The sequence below is a fragment of the Amphiura filiformis genome, chromosome 5, assembly GCF_039555335.1.
Source record: "Amphiura filiformis chromosome 5, Afil_fr2py, whole genome shotgun sequence".
Classification (NCBI taxonomy): Eukaryota; Metazoa; Echinodermata; class Ophiuroidea; order Amphilepidida; family Amphiuridae; genus Amphiura; species Amphiura filiformis.
The window spans coordinates 2081461-2103519 of NC_092632.1; the positions used below are offsets into that span (position 1 = coordinate 2081461).

Sequence of the window (22059 nt, forward strand, 5' to 3'; positions counted from 1 at the left end):
ATGCCAGTTATATTTCGGTCTGAAACTATCAGACAATATTTTAAACATTAATAACATCACAAAATCGCAACAAACCCAAATTGTGAAAAAAATACCCCAGGCAGATTTTTGGCTTTATCTCCATTTACTATCCTGCCCAAAAGTGTCTCCTTTTGACATGACATGTCACATATATGTGAGTACCCTCTCCCCTCAGAAACAGCAAGCTAACACTAGGTTAACACTACCTTATAAACTCCAAGCAATGCTGGAAAACATGGAATAATCAACCTTTAAGGTCAGTGATGGGAAGGGATTGTGTGCACTGTGCACTACCTCTGTGTTACACTAACAAGTAAGCGCCCGTGTGATCACAGCTAAAGACAATACTTGGATGCCTGTCCTTGAATTTCCATATCAATGAATCTCAAACTGACCTGCCATTTATCTTCCAATTCAAAATTATCATCCAACCATCCATCATTGCAACTAAATTAATTACAAAATCAATATGGCAAATCAAGCTTGCATTATTTGCCATTGCCAGTTTATGTGTGTGTGTGTTAGGATGCACACCCAAAAATACAATGATATCGTTTATGGTTCCTATTCCCTACCAGCGAATTGCAAACAACATAGAATTGCATAAAAGACCATGTCTCATTTGCCAGGGTCAGGTCTCAATTGGATGGTGGGTCCATGCTTTGGAGCTTAGACACAGAAAAAGCAGGGATGCATATGTATTTACTGAAAAACAAGGACACATTTAAACTGTGGACCACTTGGCAAAGGGGGGCCATTCTCCGTTTCGGAGGTTTGCAAACAACCACAAGTGTATAATGCATATGAGAGATACGTCCTCTATTTTACACTTAATTATTTTTTGTTTTTGTTTTTTTTGTTTTTTTCCATTTTTATTGACCTGTACTTGGGCCTGGTGGAAGGGAAAAAAGAACATACAGACATGGTCCACCAGACCCCATTTACACTTAATTATACCGTCCGCAGTTGCTTATAGGTAAAATTGCATCTCATACACTTACCCACAAAAAATGACGAAAAACGTTTTGTTGATTGAAAGTGGTTTCAGACGTCCACGTTTGCATGGTCCTAAACTGTGTCCACATGTAGTGGCGAACACCTGTATAGGTGTGCGTGTGCATTGTTATGAGGGTGTGTGAGTAATCAACCAGAATTATAATGAGGATGAAACTGTGAAACTGTGCTATCCAATAATGGACACGTCAGGAAGTGTGGACAATAATAGCTTGTAATAAGGCTAGGTGATTATGGGGAGCAAATTGCACAAAATTGCATTTAAAGGCATGTTTTAATGTCTGTTTTATTTGTGAGTGTTTTTTTAGTGGTAAAATTGCACTAAAATGAAAATGCAAAGTTTTTTCCCTGCTATTTAATATGTAACTGACTTTCATAAGTAGGGCTGGTTTATTGGGATTTGTTAATGCTTGAAAATTCGGAAAAGGTTTTGCCAACATATTTTGAACAGTTTCCTAAACATTTCAGTCAATATCCACTTGGACCAAAAAATCTGTGTTGTTACCTTCATACACCTTATTCAAAATGCAAAATCAGGGTCAGTCAGATCCATAGCACAGAGTTGTTTTTTGGCCTGAGTAACAATTACATGAATAACCTTCAACGGTTCATATCATGCTTCAAAGCACTTTTCCTAGGGTCTGTGTTCAAAGAATGTATTGTCATATGAACCATGACATACTAGATTTCGTCAGCCTGCTACGCTAATTGCCTAAGTCATTTTTTTTAAATTTTGAGAACAAAGTACAAAATATGGTTCAAGCTTGCATTTAAACATATTTATTCACCAATCTTTGCACAAGAACAAATGCTATAATGACATAAATGAAAGGGAATAATCCGAAATATTAGGGTGATTACGTAACTGACGCACGCTTGACAGTAAAAGTAGGATTGTTTTAGCCCGTATTTTAGTTATACTTAAGGGAACCGGAATGAGCGTTTTGAGCGTTTCAACAGCATTTTTTGTGGGACATGAGAGCACATCAGACCTATCGAATTGCATTCTGAATATGAAGAATGTCTTTCTGATATCAAATAATTTTCATTTTATGAAATTCACGATATAATACAAATTTTATGACAAATTATTAAAATTTGATATTTTTCACATTTTGTGAAATGTGCTCTTAGGTGCAACAAAAATTACTGTGCAAATGTGGGTGACCGACCCCTTAATGTTAAAGTGTTATCGCTTTAGAAGTGACAGCTAGACAATTCCCAAGCTCATGATGAGAATAATTACAGTCAAAACAGGTGAACGAAACTTGACAAAAGAGTACAATCGTTATTATTAATTTGTTATAAATTTTTGTAAGCACTTTAAATGTCTGCTCCCCCCCCCCATATTTAATTTGTGGCAATATGTTTTGATATTTTCACTGGCTGAAGTTCAGTTTGCCCATTTTCAAATTCGATCGATTCATTTGACCTGAGAGGAAGGGAGACATCAGCTGAGTTCATCAAGCATTGTCCGAATATATTGGGGCATAAGCTGGATTTTGGACAATATTGGTCACTGGGATGGCGGGACACATCGTAAATATGGATATCTGAATATTCCAGATTTAGTATGATAAAAAATGTTTGCCATTTATCCGCGCGCTTCAGTGTCACATGTGCTTGTTCTAGAAATGCAAACATCTGAAGTTTAGGGTGTTCTGGTTTGGAAGATCACTGATGAAAATCAACTTATGTTATCATGTTCATTCTTTGTATGTCCGTGCATGGTGTCCGTGTGTGACCCAAATGGCGTGACCACTTGCGTATCATCGTGTAGGCACGAGTGCAATGTCATGTAGATATTGTAGATCTGGAAGAAAAACCAGAAAAACCAAAATTATTAGAAATTTAGTATATGTAGCCTATAGGCCTAATATGTATAGGCCTAAGTTAGACACTATGAGACTTAAAATGAAGAAAGTTACTTTAATAATAAAATCCATAACTTTTCTTAATTAAAGCCATATTATAACATTTTCAAACAAAATAGATTAGCATTTCTTTGCCATAAAATGTTAGCTTTTACTGTCAGATATATCCCCTTTTATTTTTGAGCCGAACAACTACGGCAAAGCAAAGAAAATTGGAATTTACTACCAGCGCACATGTCGCCAATACGTACCACTCCTTCTGTCATGTTGTGGTACTACCCTTTGTTGTGTATATCACCGTCCTGCACGCAGTGTACGTACTGTGTGTTATGAACATCGTGTATGCGTTCGACTAATAATTCCATCGTAATAATAAAGCGCCGATCCCGGCGTTTTATTCAAAATCTCGGATTTTGACAAAACTACAGCACCTAGAGTCTTGATTTTGCAGGGTATATTAATAAAGTACAATTTAATCGTATAAAAAAAGGAATTTTAAAAATTCAGTGAGGGCGTCTTCATCAGCAAATGTTATAATATGGCTTTAACATCAAACCGCTTTTCATAGAAGCCATAGTCGATTTTTGATAAATAAAATGAGCGCATTCAGGTGAACTCGAAATTATAGGCATACACAGATCACAAGTAAAGTATTCAATAAATGGTCAAAAAAGGTTTATATGATTAGTGAAAGTAACAGTAAAGTACACCTATATGTTGTTGTCGAATACAAAATATATTGGCATATATATGAGGGCTCATGATTTTCGGATCTACCAGTTTAATATTGATCGCGAAACCTTAAGTAAAAAATCACTTGGGAAGCTAGCAAACAGAGGGAGTACGGTGACTAAAAGATCAGATGTAGGTAATCTATCAATTGTGCAACAACAAAAATACAAGTCGGAGTTTTTATGTACTAGTATAAATGTAATAGCCAGAGTGTGCACAATGGGCAAGTGGACTACGGAGAAGTCTATAGAAGCCAAGCAAGAAATAGATGCTTCAAATATTTAACGTGGCTGTGTATTCTAGACATTGTTTCTTTCGCGAAATTGAGCTTTTTTGAAATGCATTTACTTTGTTATGTTTTTTATAAATACAAGGAAAGAAAATCCAGATTTGTTAACTCCAACTGCTCTATTTTATGGATTTTATTTCACTATTTCACTGTTTCCGCAATTTAAAAGGAAAGAAAATCTTTGTTGTACCATCGGGGTATACGTGCGCAACAACGCATCGCGCTTTTGTAGACGCGCAATTTGTTAACGCACAGATACGCTACACATACGCAACGCTTTATCTGCATGCGCGGCGCATTTTATGGAAGCACCACGGAAGCACTGATTTCATAAAAACCTAGTGATCAAATGGCTCCGTTTTAGCTGATAAAATGTGAATTTTTTCAAGTTCTTTCCCCGGATTTAAACATCAAGATATGAATAGATTTCGCCCAAACTTCTCAAGGCGCTGTGGATTTACGCGATGTTCACGTAATGTAAGGTAGAAAAACGAAAACTGCCACATTCTCCTGTGAGCTTCGATCAAAGTGCAAAATGTGACCACTTTAAACTTCAACAGCCTTTATTTCAATGTTCATTTTCTCGGTAAAATGACGATTTAGGTACACGATAACTCAATAAATACATCATCTATAGGTAAGCAATTATGCTCATCATAAAAAGCATGATCGACTTAAGAAACGGTTTTCTCATTTTTTTATATTTTGGTCTATTTCCGATTTTAGGCATCATTTTGTGCAAATAGGCGTTTGTGAATTTTAAAAGTTCATTTTGATGCCTTATATGGTCAATATCTCAAAAAATAAGGCCAATATCAAAAAACTCAAAAAAAACATTTTTGGAATGGTGTCTCAAGATTAAGAAAAAATAAAAACGAAAATTTTTGGAAAGAGTGTTTTTTGTTATGATGTACCGAAAAAAATTGCCAAAAACTCACTTTTTGTGATTTTCTTCATAATTGTTGTTTTTACACCAAATCTGTATTTATATTAAGATTCATTGATGTATTGCCTTTATAAAATGTATACTTTTTTATGTCTTGCGTGAATAATTACAAAGTTATGGCACTTTTACTACATGCATGTCTGAGAGTACACAGCTGCCTTAAACGACATTATAATAGAAATTGCCATGTTGTCAGAATTGCAAAATCTTTTAGTTTCATGCAAATAAAATAGGTGTAAATTTTGCCTGCCATGTGTTACTTTTCTCAAAAATCAGTAAAAATGTATTTTTCTTTGGTTTGTTTGTTTTCATTCATGTAAATTAAGAAAGTACCGTACTTCTACAGAGCATAATTGTAGACTTTTCCGTAGTCCAATCGCCTGATTTGTATGTGCACATTTGATAGATTTTCACATCTGATCTTTCAGTCACCGTACCCCTCTGTTTTAGCTTCCCAAATGAATTTTACTAGGTGGATTCTAAAATCAGAATTGTTCAGTATTGAACTTGAAGTGAGCCATTATAATTATGTTGACATCGTTAAGTCTTTAAGATAATTATGTTGCATTCAATAATATTAAAGCCCACGTTACTTTTACTTTCACTAATTAACTTTTTATAACCATTTACTAGTATTTTGATGTAATAAACATCAGTATAATTTCGAGTTCAACTGAATGCGTTCATCATGATTAATAACATATTTTTATTTATCAAAATCGACTATGGCATAGTCTAAGTCTATACAGAGCAGTGTGGCCCAAGTGTATTTTACTCTGATGCAAGAGGTCCCAGCTCATGTCTCGGTGGCGGCAAATATACAAAATATATCCACTCTCTCCATTTATAACTGCATTTGAATTGTGGGGAATATGAAATGAATGACAAAGATCTCGCGGCAACCAGTTCCAATCAGGGTAAAAGTCCGGCTGGTTGTACACCTTACCCTGAGCATCATGCACGGGAGTAGACTGTCTGACTTTCAATAATTCAGATTTACTCAGGTTAAATATGAAATATGAATAATAAATAAAAAACATGTTGCAAACTTGACAAACAACATTCCTATTGCAGATAATGCCTATAGTGTAAATGTTTTCTTAATTTTTGCATTTTCTATTTCTAATAAATAAATAAATAAATAAATAAATAAATAAGTAAATAAGTAAATAAATAAATAAATAAATAAATGAATAAATGAATAAATGAATAAATGAATAAATGAATAAATGAATAAATGAATAAATGAATAAATGAATAAATAAAGTCTTTATTTTGTTCCGGTCTATAACTCAACATGACGAAGACACCTGCATATAGCACTTTTATGTTAAGCAATAATTATTTGATAATGCATACTTGTAGAACTATGTTTTGCATAAAACCGTATAAATAAGAGCACAAAGAACATGTAACGTTATGGTTTGCAGTTCCTATACAGTCCATAACCCACAAAGATTAAAGCCACAATGTACGATCTTTCTTTTTTTTTAATTAAAGGCCCATTCAGTGATTTGCCGCATCCGGAGGATCGTAAAAACCATCAAAATCCAGGGGCACCTTTGTTAGTGTCATAGATGTTCTATCATAGTCTGCTAGTGGTTAAGCCGAATACCTTATTTTGCAGGCTTTTCAAATCTTTCCCTGTACGTAACCCACAAAGCTAAAGACACAATGTAGGATCTTTTTAAAAATACATTAAAATGAGAACAAACAAGCCTATTATTGATTCAGTGGTTAAGATAGCTTGATGTGTAAGATGTGTAAATGTATTATACACATTTTATAGCAAATTATTAAAAATTGATATTTTTGATATTTAACAGTCCTGGAAGTAAACTTTATAAATCTAATGAAATGTATTTAAGGTTTACGTAGCTGGGATCAAAAACCCCATGCTGCGTATTTTGGGGGCTTTTAGCGCCAGCCCCTGGGGTCAAAGTAGGGGCGGCAAAACGAAGGGGCAAGGAAGGAGAAGGCGGCAAAAACAAGGGCGGCAAAGACGAAGGGCGGCAAAACGAATTAGCAAAAAGATAAAAGGGCATAAAAAATTGAAAAAGCATAAAAATTTTGAAAAAGGTTGCTTTTAGGGCGCTAGCGCCTAAAATCCTTTTTTTTTTTTTTTTTTCTTTTTTTTTTTTGCTCTTCACTTTTTCAAACGACCGTGAAAAAAATTGGGTCAACCTTTTCGGGCTGTTAAGGAAGGCGGCAAAATTGTTTCTTCTTCAGCCCCCCGGGTTGGGGCGGCCACGGTACGCCACTGAAACCCGACCACCAATTGAACATTTTGACATTTCGTATTGAAGATATACACCCCCCAAAAAAAAAAAAAAAACATTTTTGGTGTTTTGGGGAAAATCTATATCTTAAAGGTCAAAACGTTCATATGATGGACAGCTTTTCATCCCTTCATACACTTTAAGTACATACATTACTTAGATTTGTACAATTAACTGCTAAATTTAAAAAATATAAGTTTCTAATTTGTCATAAAATGTGTATTATATTCCGAATTTCAAACAATCAAAATATTTGATATCAGAAGGACATTCCTCATATTCAAAATGCAATTCGATATGTCTGATGTGCTCTCAGGTCCCCCCAAAAAAACCCGTCAGATTTATGTAAAATACTCAGTTTTGGATAAAATCATAAAAAAGCATATTTGGACCCAAATCTGTTTGGAAACATAACTGAAACATTTCCCACCGTTTCTAATTTTTTTTATTGATTTTCTTGACATAAAGATCTAGGAATCCATTTTTATTCATTTCATTTTGATCAACTTTGGATATATTCACCAAAATTTGTTGAAAATGCTCAATTTAAGATAAAATCATAAAAAACATGATTTAAAACCAAAATTTCAAAAAAAAATTAGCGAATTTGGTCAAAATAGATAATAATGATAATACTAAAATGAGTTCCTAAAAGACTTTTTGTGTGCATGTTGTCCGCAAGCAGTCACCATAATGTATATAGGCCTATAGTTTTACCTCTTAAAGTTGTTTATACGCCTATTTCCTTTTGGTATAGTTGACACTCAATAAATCTGATCTGAAATAAAAGACAAACAAAAATTCAAAATGGTTACTCAAATTTGATAATCTCACCCACCTCGCCCAAAACATTTCCACCACACTAAAAGAGAACGAAAGAAAGGGACCAAAAAGACTTCAGCATATTTCAGCATTTTGATTAAAGAATTACACAATTAAATTTGATGGAAATCGTAGATTATGGCTTTAATAATTTTGATACATTCATGGTTTTCTCAAAAAGTAAAAATTGCAGTTTAACAAATAACGTTTCAAATGAAAGCCATTATTGGGGGCTAATTGTTGTATCACTATGAAAGGCCTGACACCAATATAAAGACTTGTTTTGGTGACCCAAGTTCATGGTCATTTCTGCTCACGCACTTTTTTACAGATGGCCTGGAATTTCATATTTCGGTTTCAGCGATTGCCCGAAAATGGTGATATGTTTTTGAAAAGTGTTTCCGCTTGGAATGTAGATAGTTATTGTTGCTATTACTCTTTTTAATTTATGCCCTCTTTAGCCGACAATTTTCAATGCATTTTACACAATAGATACGTCGCTTGCATAAATACCGCTATTTTGAACAGTATCGTTTTTGTTAACCAACATGCCATTCAAATTAGTTCTCAAGACTTTAATGAAACCATAGATACCAAATCGGACTGCATGTGATGAACAGATTTTAAACTAGAATCAAAAGAACCAGCGTAGGCCCTCTCAAAATGTACTTTTTTTAAATATCGCGTTGTAATAAAAATGACTGCCTTTTCCTTGCTTTTTATAACAAGGAAAAGCTTTACTTACCTCAAACTTCACACGTAGTGTTGTCTCAGTGTCCGTTACTAGTTGGTATTATTGAGATTAACGCGGCTGTGTACTCTAGCCATTGTTTCTTTCTCAAAATTAAGTTTTTATGATATGTTTGTACCTTGTTATGTTTTTTATAAATACAAGGAATGAAAATCCAGATTTGTAAACTCCAACTGCAATATTTTAAGGATTTTATTTCACTATTCCACTCGTGTTTGAAATTGAAAAGGAAAGAAAATCTTTGTTGTACCAGCAAGGTACACGCGCGCAACAACTCATCGCGTTGCGTATCGCGCAATTTGTTAACGCAAAAATACGCGACGCTTATCTGCATGCACGGCACATCTTATGGAAACACCACGGAAGCACTGATTTCACAAAAACCTAGTGGTCAAATGGCTCCGTTTTAGCTGATAAAATGTGGGTTTTTTCAAGTTCTTTCCCCGATTTAAATATCAAGTTATGAATGGATTTCCTCAAACTTCTCAAGGGGCTGTGGATTTACCCGATGTTCACGTAATATAAGTTACAAAAACGAAAACTGTCGCATTCTCCTGTGAGATTCGATGAAAGTGCAAAATGTGACCACTTTAAACTTCAATGGCCATTATTTCAATGTTCATTTTCTCGGTAAAATGACGATTTAGGTACACGATAACTCAATAAATACAGCATCTATAGGTAAGCAAATATGATCATCGTAAAAAGCATGATCGACTCAAGAAACGGTTTTCTCATTTTTTATATTTTGGTCTATTTCCGATTTTGGGCATCATTTTGTGCAAATAGGCGTTTTGAATTTTAAAAGTTCATTTTGATGCCTTATATGGTCAATATCTCAAAAATAAGGCCAATATCAAAAAAAAAAAAAAAACGTTTTTGGAATGGAGCCTCAAGATTGAGCTAAAAAACAAAATAAAATATTTTGGAAAGAGTGTTTTTTTGTTATGATGTACCTAACAAATATTGCCAAAAACTCACTTTTTTGTGATTTTCTTCAAAATTGTTGTTTTTACCCCAAATCTGTATTTATATTAAGATTTATTGATGTCTTGCCTTCATAAAAATGTATACTTTTATATGTTTTATGAATAATTACAAAGTAATTGCACTTTTACTACATGCATGTCTGAGAGTACACAGCCACCTTAAGCGATTTTCATGATTTAGGCCTACTTAGCCTACATTTGACCAACTATTTGCCCACACCGTGTACGAATATATTCCAAACATGGCGCTGCATTCAGTATCACACTAACGACAAGGTTATACTAAGATGCAGAGGATGATTTAAGGAAGCCCCATCATGCACTGCAAAAGTGTTATCACTAGAGTTTCAACTGCCACTTTACTTTTCAAATCCCATTGAATTCTGTGCAAAAGATGTTGTTTAAGAATTGTGTGTGTGTCATTATTACTTGGTCGATTTCAGAACAAAAGTGATGTATGCATAAAGGATAATTCACACCTTCTGTAGGTAACATAAAATGTGAAATTGACTAGCATTTTGAATGTGTTTTTATTGTAAATATATCAGTCCAAATTCAAATTTAACCATGCACGTCTATGCAGTGTGCGAGCAGTGATGTCATGTTCACTCACACAGCTGTGCTAACCGCAAGTAAACACAGTGGCGTGCTGGGTAGTGCCTAAATCATCCTCTGACTAAGATGTGTAAGACTTTCTGACACTTATATTCACGGTTTTTCTAATGGCTATTCAAACTTATGACAAATTTGGCTGGTTTGCGTTGTTCAATACCATTTCACCCTGATGTGACAGTGACGTCACATCCGAGGTCACTTCAGTATAAAGCTGGTTTCATACTACCCTGCCGCTTGCAATGAGCGGCGTGGCGCACGCGCATTGCAGACAAACGGACACAATCAAGGCTTGTCATTGGTTGAAACGCTCTGTCGCTTGCCTCAGTTTAGCGAACTTTGTCTAGTTTAATGCGATGCGAGTGCAAGCGCCGCTCGGACTATGAAGGTTTCTGGATACCGAATATGGGTTTAGATTAGGCCTATATCATGTCCTTTAGGCCATATAATTTATTTTTGGAAAGGAAAGTCTAATCTCGGAGCCTATTCAATTGAGAAGGGACTGGATTTTGTCATAATAATATAAAAATTAATGCTTGTCGTCCATAACAAGAAAGAATGCCTCGCGATTTTTTTGATATCCAGCCATAGTATTTTAATTGATTAAACTGAACATGAAGCTATATCTTTACTAGCTTCATGCACTAATTTGCAGACCCGCCCGGCCTTCTACATGTAGTGAGTACCACATTAGATTGTGTTTACAAGAAATAATAAGCGCTGCCTCCTCGAAATTTCTTATGCCAGCAGCTTTGATGATTAAATATTATCTACAACCCCACACCTGTGTTCAAGGCCTTTCTTTTATCTATTGACCTCAAAAGAAAGGATTAGAATGATCAGAATGCCGTCCCTGACCCCTTTCCACACATTAATAATGAGTCGGTAAGGGAACGTGCTACCGTTATACTTCAGCGAGTACGTATGGCCACTACACAGTTCAATGGCCTTATTGTGATCTGGCGGGCATTTTAAAAGCACGGTCCCTGACTGTGTGGGCATATTTCCGGGCAAGGAACAATAGAGACCAATTGCCTGGCAATGACGTCACATGTAATCCCAGTCTATAGTGTGATTAGAACATTATAGGCTGGTGGTCACTTACAGTACGATCAGTACGAAAAGTCCAATGCGATTATTAATGTATTTTCTAAAATTAAAAGAACCACTTTTTAGCGGGAATTTTTGTAAGTTACACAGCTGAAGTTGTGAAAGGGTTGAAAGACTACAATATTACGGCATAAACAAGATTTTCTTTGTTTTTTTTGGCCGAATTTAACCCAGTTATCTTAGTTTGTACAAATTTCCCCAACATTTTGGGAAAATTTTGACAATTTTGGCTAAATTAAGTAAAAATTGAGAAAATTTTGAAAAAAGGACCCCTTCATATACCAAGGGCTCATTGATATACCAAAAGGCTGAAAATGCTACCCATATTTGCGGCATGTCCCCATATGGTCATTTGTACTGAGTTCACCCCCCCCCCGGGTTATCATCATGGTAAACACTGGGGTTAACACCACATTGTTTTGAATGGAGGAGGGGCTGGGAAAAGTTCATATAACTTTAGACAGTTTAGTAAAAAAATCTGTTTATTAAGTTCACATAACTGTGTTGTGCGAGTTCACTTAATTCACTTTAGTGTATATCCATTCAGTGTGCTTAATTCTGCAGGTATGTCACGCTAACACCAGCCTACTCATATATTTGTGGGTCAGATAAATGCAATTATTTTGAGTCAAAATTTCTATTAACCCCATCAGAACAAGTTGTTATTTGATTTCATGAATGAATAGTTCTATTGTTGTAAGTGCAACTTGGTGTTTTCTGAAGTCATTTTACATACAATTGCATCACATAGTTGAAAAAGTAGAAAGGGTGGTCTTAACCCTGGAATTATGGACACTTTTGGGCCTCATAACTACTAAATTGTTAGTCTAAAGTATGTAAAAAGTATACATATTTAGAATAGCAAAGACTTGATAAATCCATCTGTAAAGTCAAATGTTGGCAAAAATTTATTTATTATTTATTTATTTGGCTTCATACACTGGTTACAATATCAAATAACAAAATTAGATAAAAGATGGATAAATATATTGCACAAAGTAAATGTATAAAAGACATATATATATACATGTGAATAAAACGCACCACGGATCCAGCACATGTAGGAATGCTCAGTTTTGGAGGAAATCTCAAAATACATTGTTTTTTTTCCCATTTTTTTTCGGGAAACATACCAAAAAAGTTCTTGAGTAAAAGAAATTTTGTTATTAATTTAAAAAAATTAGATATAAATATAGGGCCTATATGACCCATTTTTTTCCAATTTTGATTAACTTCACCAAAAATATTTGAAATTTTGGTGAAAATCAGGCTTTTTTATGATTTTTGAGCAAAAAAATGTCTCGTGCATGTGTTATCTGTGCATTGAATGAGTGATTATTTTAAACTGTGTTCACATCGCTGTTCATCTTTCATCTTATTTATACGTCTCAGCTTTGTGAAACTCCGAAATAATAATACATGCGATCAGCGAGCTAATACACGCATTGTTGGCATTTTAATGAAGTAACTATTTTCTTTAGTTTTACCTTATTTTTTAAGCCTTTTTTGGCTTAAAATTAAAAGGTGACAGCTAAATAGGAATCTATTCTTTATGCAAATCACATATTATTTAACTACAAATATATTTATTTTTCTCTTTTGTTTGTGTGCAGATGTTATAACAAAGACACTCGTCTGACAGAAGAGGGTGTGGAATACTCAGCAAAACCAGAGGGACTTGATGCACTGGAATTCCGCAACAACACCTATGAGCCATCGTATTGAATCATTTTGAGTTACAAAATGGTGACCACTAGGAGTATTGGTAAATCCCTTCTGACTCAAAACTTGCCAACTTCCACTCTCTCCACCTCAAACCAATCCCCTATCCCAACCTCAAACCTCCAAATAATCATAATAATGGGAGTTGAGATAATCACACAGGTCAATCCACTGTTTTGAGACAAATATGTGACCATCCGGCACAACTGAGCCCTGAAGTCGCCAATCATTATTTTTGAGATATTCAACCAAATTATTCTGCTTGAAATTAGCTTTAAAATGATGTATATCATGTCTATAGTACTTGACATTTAAGTAGTGAAAATCAATAAAACAGTCAATAAATCCTTTGTTTCCTATTGTTTATTGTTAAGTTCAATGGCGCATATCTCAATAGTGGCACTGGTGACATCCCGGCTCAGTTGTGGTGGGTGGTCACATATTGTAACTTTTCCCAGAATTTTAGATTTTGCCCCAGATTATCATCATCTTGCCTCATTCAGTGCCTTTTTCCCTTGCCCTGGAACTCCCTGTATTCCCATGATTCTCTGATTATCAGTTTGCCTCATCCAGTGCCTTTTTCCCTTGCCCTGTTGTTTTCATGATGTTAGTATTGCCTTTCATTATTACAGTGTTTCTATGTTATATTCAGTGACGGCACCAGGAATTGGGGGGGGGGGGCATTGGGGAAAAAAAGTGAATTTCAGGGGGTGCAAAATCAACCAATTTTGCAAAAAGTGAAATTTGTGTGATTTGGGGTATTTGCCTCTAATGGGGGGAACTGGGGGACAAGACAAATATTTTTTGGGAAATGCCCCACCCTCCCGTAGTGCCGTCACTGGTTTGATTGTCTCTGGTCAAAGCAAGGAAAACTATGCAGGTTAGATCAAAACATCGTATGTCTCAGCTGTTATGCTTGCTTGTTTGGCTCAGAAAAATTGCCATATGTAAAGAACAGATTTTTTTAAACAAAAATATTGATAAAAATATGTTTTAAAAGTATGTTGGAATCATGTGATTGATATTTTAAATTCGTGAAAATATTTAATCATGACATGTATAAGAATCAGTATTGAATGTTTAGAGAGATTCAAAACTTATTTTGACTGAAGAGGAAAAAAAGGAACAAAATGGATTCAGCATTGGATTTCAAAATCTTTAAGACATTTCGTTTCATTATAGTAATCTGGTATGGTGATAATGGTGATGCCAATTAAATAGGAATACTATTTATGATAATAGGGCTAGTGAGTTTAAGATTCAAATTTTGATGATTTTTGAAGAGTATTATTTAAAGGTTATTCTGCAATTGTTGAGAGATTTTTCATGAAATGATTGTTTGCCAAATATTTCATGATATTTCATTATGATTTTCTGAAAAGATAAGAATGGTCTGGTTTCCTTGTTATACATTGTTCAACATTATATATAATTGCCTCGACTGCACATATCTAAAAGTTCTGTAGAATTCCATGTAAATGTACAAGCATATATATATGTCTCTGAATGAGTTTTTTTTTTAAAGAAAGAGACAAAAGGCAGACACCCTCCACCAAAATTACAACAGATTGGTCTTTCAATAATACATGTTTGTACAGCCACCTGTATCAGTAATATATGTGTTATAATTTAATATTTTTGTAGAGGTTGTCTGCCTTTAGTCTCTTTCATGGAAAAAAACCCACTCATTTAAAGGCATATGTGACACGATCAAGGGAAATGAGTCGGATGTCGCTAATATTGTTTTTGAGATATTAGCAAAAACAGTGTTCCAATTCTTTTGTTTTATATTGTTTTCAGTGATTGATAAATTGATGTAACTTTGCAAAGAAAAGTCGTATCAACATGGGGTTTTCAATTTCTGAAAGCTCTAGATGTCCTCTCTAGAAACTTTTGTAAAAGTCATTTTTGACCAGGGTCGACATGTGACTCATTCCCCTTGATCATGTCACATATTTGCTTGTGGAATTCTATGGTATAGGCCCTATACAAGTTGAAGTTTAGTGATTTTTATTTTTATTTTGGTTTTTTTCCATTCAATTAAGTCAAAGTTTTATAGCATTGTTGATCAAACTAGCGTTTTATAGGGATGATCCTGCAATTCATTCTGAAGACCATAGGTTGCATTCCATTTTAGATCACAACCCAGCAAACACAAAACGTTTTCGACATCATTCGCAAAAGGTTATAAAAGGTTGTCAGGAAACGCGTTTAAATGTCGGGTTATATAAAGGGTACATTAATGGTATAAAACGTTTTCATAACATTAAATAACATTTGTTGGTAATTTACTGCACAGCAAACACAAATGTTTTACAGAAAACATTTAAATGTCGGGTTATATAAAGGGTATAAAAACGTTTTAATAACATTCCAAAAACGTTTTTGAAAACTTGGTACAAATCATTCTGAACAGAATGTTAATTTGGGGTTGAAAAAATATTTTGCAAAAAATGTTTGCCCAAAATATTTACAATAACGTTTTTAAAATGTGTTCACGATCTTTATATAACCCGACATTTAAATGTTATTAAAACGTTCTGTAAAAAACATTTTAAGAACATTTATGTGTTTGCTGGGTGCAAATATTTTAACATAATGTTATGTAAGTGTTGACAAAATATTTGGCCAAAAATGTTTGCAAAAATAGTTTTTAATGACATTTCAAAAACATTTTTAAAATATTGCTGTAGTGTGTTTTCATACATATTCATATTCATATTCATATATTTATTCATATTCATATTCATATTTTATTTCCATAAAAATCAAAGACATTACAAAAAAATATATAAAAACACGGTACATATGGAGGAAAAGGCTGGAAGACCAAAAAGGTCTGAAAGTTAGCCTTTCCCTGAAATCAAATGAAATTAACAAAATAAATCAACATTACATAACATAACCAAAAGACAAGGGAAGGGGAGGGGGGGGTGCTCACGAAAAAGATTAATTATATTTAGAGATCAGTTTTGTTTTGAATTGATTACGGAAATGTTTAACAGATTTTGAAGCTTTCAGATTTTTATCTAAAGAATTCCAAAGAATGGGACCTCTTGTACGTATAGCATGATCAGAAAAGACTTTCTTATTTTTGGTTAGATTTAGGTCATTTACATATCGTGTCTTGTAGTTATGTATGTCAGAACGTTTGGTAAAATAATTATCAAATGAACAGGGCAGCTCATTTATAGAGTGCCTGTACATGAATGTACCTAATTCCAGTGTGTACATATCTTCAACTTTTAATATGTTATAATTAGCAAACAATGGCACTGTGTGGTCTCTATAGTGAACGTTTGCCACCGTTCTAATAGCCCATTTTGAATTTTTACAATTTTATTTAAGTAAGTTTTACATGTATTTCCCCATAAAAGTACTCCATAATTCAAATAAGGCAATATTAACGTATAATAAAGTGTAAATAAAATACGACTTGGAACAAAATGTTTCAATTTATTCATGACACCGACATTTCTTGAAATTGTTCTAGATACGCAATCTATGTGACATTTCCAAGTGAGACATTCGTCTATTAGTACACCAAGGAATTTAGTTTGATGCACTCTTTCTAAAGCCGTGTGATCTAGTGTGATTTGCAGGTCTTGATTCATCGATGTCATTTTGGGTGTGCCAAGTATCATGTAATTTGTTTTGGTAGCATTAATTGACAATTTATTAGCTTTAAACCAATTGCTTACTTCCTTTAACTCTTCATTAACAAGGTTTGTCTGGCGTTCTACGTTTTTATGGGAGTATAAAATGGTGGTATCATCTGCAAAAGGACTAATTCGAGTACTTTAGATGCATTAGTTATATCATTAACATAGAGTATAAATAGAAGTGGCCCCAGGATTGATCCTTGTGGAACACCACATATAATATCGTGTGATTCTGATTCATAAGAATTATAATAAACATATTGTTTTCTGTTACTTAGATAATTTCTGAACCATTCTAACACAATACCACGAAAGCCATAGTGTTCTAATTTATGTAAGAGTATGTTATGATCGATTGTATCAAAGGCTTTTGATAAGTCCAGAAATATTCCAATAGTTGTTTCGTTTCTTTCAACTGCTGCAGTAACTTTGTCTACCATTTGCTCTATAGCCATAAAGGTGGAATGTTTTGACCGAAAGCCAAATTGTTTGGGGTTAAGGATTTGCTTATTGTCAATGTAATCCGTACATCTGTTAAAAACCAACCTTTCAAGAATTTTTGAAAAACACGGTAGTAGAGAAACTGGACGATAGTTTGAGAATGCCTCGGCATCATCTTTTTTGTATAATGGTATGACTTTTGCTATTTTTAATTTATCAGGAACAATCCCAGTAGATATAGACAAATTAAATATCATATTAAGAGGTTTGGCAATTTCATTACACACTTTTTTAATGATTAGATTGCCAATATTGTCATGGCCTCCACCTTTGTTTATGTCGAATTTATCAATTATTTTTACAATATCGGATTCAACAATAGGCTTCATATACATATTACTGGTCTTGTTTTCATTGAGATAAGCGAAATATTGCTTTCCTGTGTTTTGGATATTTGATGCAAGCTTAGGGCCTACGTTTACGAAAAAGTCATTGAACTGATTTGATATTTCTTTAGGATTGGTAATAGAACTGCCATCTTCAGCTTTAAATTTGCTCTGTGCAGATTGTTTCTTTCCTCGTCCAATAATATTATTAATTGTTTTCCATGTTTGCTTCATATTATTTTTAGCATGCTCAAACTTGGTAAAGAAGTATTTCGTTTTGATTTTCGAATAAGCATTTGCAACTTATTCTTATATGTTTTGAATATTTGAAATTGTTTGTCGTTTGGAGATTGAATGTATTGTTTATATAACCTATTCTTTTTGTTAATACTTTTTAACAATCCCTTCGTAATCCATGACGATATTGGTTCTTTTCTTCTATTACCAGTACATTTCTTTAACGGAATACATTCGTCGTAAAGCGTATTAAAGGTGTCAATGAATTTATTATAGTCATCATTTGCATCAATATTATCAAGAATTTCACCCCATTTAACGTCGGATAGTTTTGTTTTAAATTTATCAATATTCTTATTATTATGATTTCTTTTATATATAACGTCTTTTCGTTTTACACTTTTGATTTTCTACTTCGAGATTGGTTGATAAAGTAGTTGGAAAGTGGTCACTTATGTCAGTAATCATAATTGTTGATTTGATAATATTGTCATTATTTGTAAGGATATTATCAATAATTGTAGCAGTTGATTCTGTGATTCTTGTTGGTTTATAAATAGTAGGTATTAATGAATAGGAGTAAAGAAGTTCAAGGTAATCATGAGTAGGTCTGTCACTGTCTACTTTAAGTAAATCGATGTTAAAATCACCCATAATATAAATATGTTTTTTATCCAAAGTTAACTTCTTTAAAATAGGGTCAATGTCTGTAATTAAATTATCGATTGAAGTGTGTGCTCTATATAATACTCCCACTAACACATTCTGATTAGATTTACATTCAATTTCAATAAAACAAGATTCAAAATTTGAATTGGCATGACAAAGATCTTTTCTGAGTTTATACTTTACTTTATCAGAAACATACATGCAGACACCACCCTTTTCCCGACCAGTCCTGTTCATATATTCCAAATTGTATCCAGGAATATTAAAATAATCATGAGGTTTATCTTTCAAATGAGTCTCGGAAATACCAATTACACTGAAATTTTGGTCCAATGTATTTAAACAATTTTTGAGTTTTTCGAAATTTTTTGACACGCTTCTGATATTGGCATTTAGTATATTAAATTGTCCACGACTTGCATCAGCATCTGAACAGAACTGTGCAGGGGTAACATATGAGCATTCGTGCATATCACAGTTTGCACTGTTTACAATATCATTATAATTTTTATTATTAAAATTGCAATCCAGTGTTAGGGGATTAAAAATCATCTTATCATATTTTTCTAGGTCTACATCTTTTATATTTTTAACGTGGGGGGACTGGTTTAAATCGTATACTTCAGCCTCAATGTCAGAATTTGAATTGTCACAATTATCAGAAGGCCTACTGCAGTTCTGACAAATCCATTCCTTGGGATTTAGAACTTTCAATTGTTTTGGTTTTAATAGAGTACACTTTTTATGAACATAACTGCTACATAATTTACATGATATATCCTTGTAACATTGGATTACAGTTTTTGAGCACTTTACACATACATCTTTAACAGGCATAAAAAACAAACAAAGAACAACAAAAAATAATGGCTAAAATTTAAATGCCAACTATGCAATGAAGAACACTAGCTGACAAATATTTGTAATAAGTGATTAAACAAATAGTTACTCAGATTGAAAGAAGAAAAAGGCCAACGACCCGGCAGCAGAAACAGCTAAATTCCTTCAGAAAGAAAAGTAATGAGCCGTGATGGTGATATAAACTGATAAAGAATACATAATTATGTCATCTATTGTATTTCAATGATTTTGAGATACTTCTGTTTTGCAAGCATCCCAAGTGTTATTGATCAGCAATACTAAGTTAGAATTCATGATTAATGGAAACGAGAAGGCATTTTGTATACTGGTGAATTTAAGCAATTACTGCCGCCATTTTGAAAGTCGTTGAGAAACATATTTTTAGATCACAATTTTAAACAATACTGTTTTAAATAATAGTAATAATAATAGAATTATATGTAACAAACTTATTCTTTACTAGATGTCTCATAACATAATAATTGTGTTTAAATCGACATCTTACATTATATTAATGATATTTCTGCAAGACAAATATATAATTATGTACATTAAGCAAGCCTTTGGCCATTATGAAATGTTTTATAAATTATAGACAAATGTCTCAAGATTTCAACTCATCTTGCTGTTGGCCATCGTTTTGCCCTGATGATGGCGACTCATCTGGCTGTTGGTCTTCGCAGTGCCCGATGATGCTGACTCATCTTGCTGCTGGTCATCGTTGTGCCCTGATGATGCATAGACACGACCTGAAGATTCTTCGTAGATTCTATGGAGTAAACTTGAGTGTGTGATAGCAACTTTTCTTCCCTTGGCTTCACCTTCATGTTTCACCAATACCATTACTCTACCGTTCCATGACCAAACTGACTTAACATGTCTGCATTGATGCATGAGATCCTGGGCTCTTTTTCAGTAAGGCTTGGGTATATGGTGTGAGGAGGTCATTCGCTCCTATTTTGCTTCCTTTTAGATTTCTTCGGTTTGTCATGAAGATTTGTTTCTTATTGTATCTAGCAAACTTAACCACAATTGGTCTTGGTTTACCTGCATATGACTTTCCGATGCGGTGGGATCTATCGAGATCATCTTCTTCAAGTTGTATTTTCATGGTGTCTGTAGCTATTTTGACAATGATCTCATCTGTGTTTTCTTTAGTTTGTTCAGGGACTCCAGTTAGCACCACACAGTTTCTTCGCAGATATTGCTGTAGGTCTTCAATTGTGTCTGCCTGTTTGAACACTTTACCTCTAATATCAGCGATGTCCATTGATTGATGCATATTTTTTCTGTCCTGATCATCCATTTTACACTTAAGATCATGGTTATCTCCTTTAAGTTTGTCCACCTCTTCTTTCAAGTCAGTCACTTCAGTTCGCAAGTTTTCGACGACTGTTTCAAGATGATTTAATTTGTCCGAGACTGATTCACTTATTAGATTTTTGAAATAAGATTTGAATTCATCGTTGCTTATCAGCTCGCTAACAAATTCCGAAGACGTTGTAGATGTCATGTCGATACTGTGATATTATAGTGTTGAAGATATCAAGTTCATATTAAAAGTTTATTCCGAAACTCGCTGATACTATAGGCGGTGCAGTGTTGTTTTTGACCGCCGAAGCTGCCGGGTAGTTGACCCTTTATTCTTGCCTCACGGGTATGTGTTTATCTCAATGCATTTTAATACGCTATAGGAGGTCGAGAAAAAACACGTCTTCTTCGTAGCTAATCAATCAATCGAATACAAAACGTTTTAAAACGATTTCATGACCTTTATATAACCCGACATTTTAATGTTATTAAAACGTTTTTACCTAAACCAAAACCCAAAATATAACTTATTTAAAACGTTTTAAAAACGTGTTTGTGTTTCCTGGGAAGCCTTTTGCCTTGTTTGCAAGTTGAGTACTACCTTTATTACAGTGCCTCTGATTGGTTAATTATGTGATTAATCCTCTTAAGTAACCAATCAAAGTAGAGCTTTTAGACCTCTTGGCAATATTACTCTTAAATCACCATCAGCCTTACTAACTATTCTTACCACATCTCTGATTGGCTCAATAATTGATATAACCCTCTTTGTAACCAATCAAAATAGTTCTTAGAGGCTTTGGGTGGGTTAAGTCATATCATGTCATTTTGGTCCACTTTTTGTGGCAAAATTGAAATATATATTTCATATGAGTAGTAGTTCCTTCATTATACGAACAGATTTAGTTGTTGTTTAAAGGAGCAGTTGAATGATGTATAAATTCTTCTAATCTGTAAATAAGTAATTACTTATACTTTAAAAAGAAGTATATGTGTGAAAGGGATTTCAAGTACATGTAACCAAGGATGTAACTGCTCTAGTTTTCTACAAAAACCAAAAGTGAGCCCAAGTTCATCTGAATTTAGTTGGGACCAGAACTCACTTGAGGCTTTAGGACTCACTTTTTATTAGTAGTAGTCAGTGTTTAAACCAGTATGGTTTACTCCAATAGCTTATTCAGTAGCCTCCATTCAACAATAGTAGCTCAAATTCTGACCTCAACTTGCAGGAAAAAAAAACATTTTGGTTCAGCATTTCCTATTTTCTGGGTATCTTTATGTATCGTAGACTGTATGGTGACAGACTGTGGTTCAGGACAAAAAGTGTACCT

The 22059-nt window shown here is 33.9% G+C and overlaps 1 protein-coding gene across 1 annotated transcript in view; it reads left to right on the forward strand.

Annotated features, from left to right (window-relative positions):
- The window catches only part of LOC140151730 (uncharacterized), a 75458-nt gene extending 61624 nt beyond the window's left edge, over positions 1–13834 (forward strand). Inside the window, exon 20 of the mRNA XM_072174068.1 lies at positions 13053–13834. Within this exon, the coding sequence (XP_072030169.1) occupies positions 13053–13164 (112 nt within the window). The 3' untranslated portion in view covers positions 13165–13834. The remainder of the gene's footprint in view (positions 1–13052) is intronic.
- The last annotated feature ends 8225 nt before the right edge of the window (positions 13835–22059 follow it).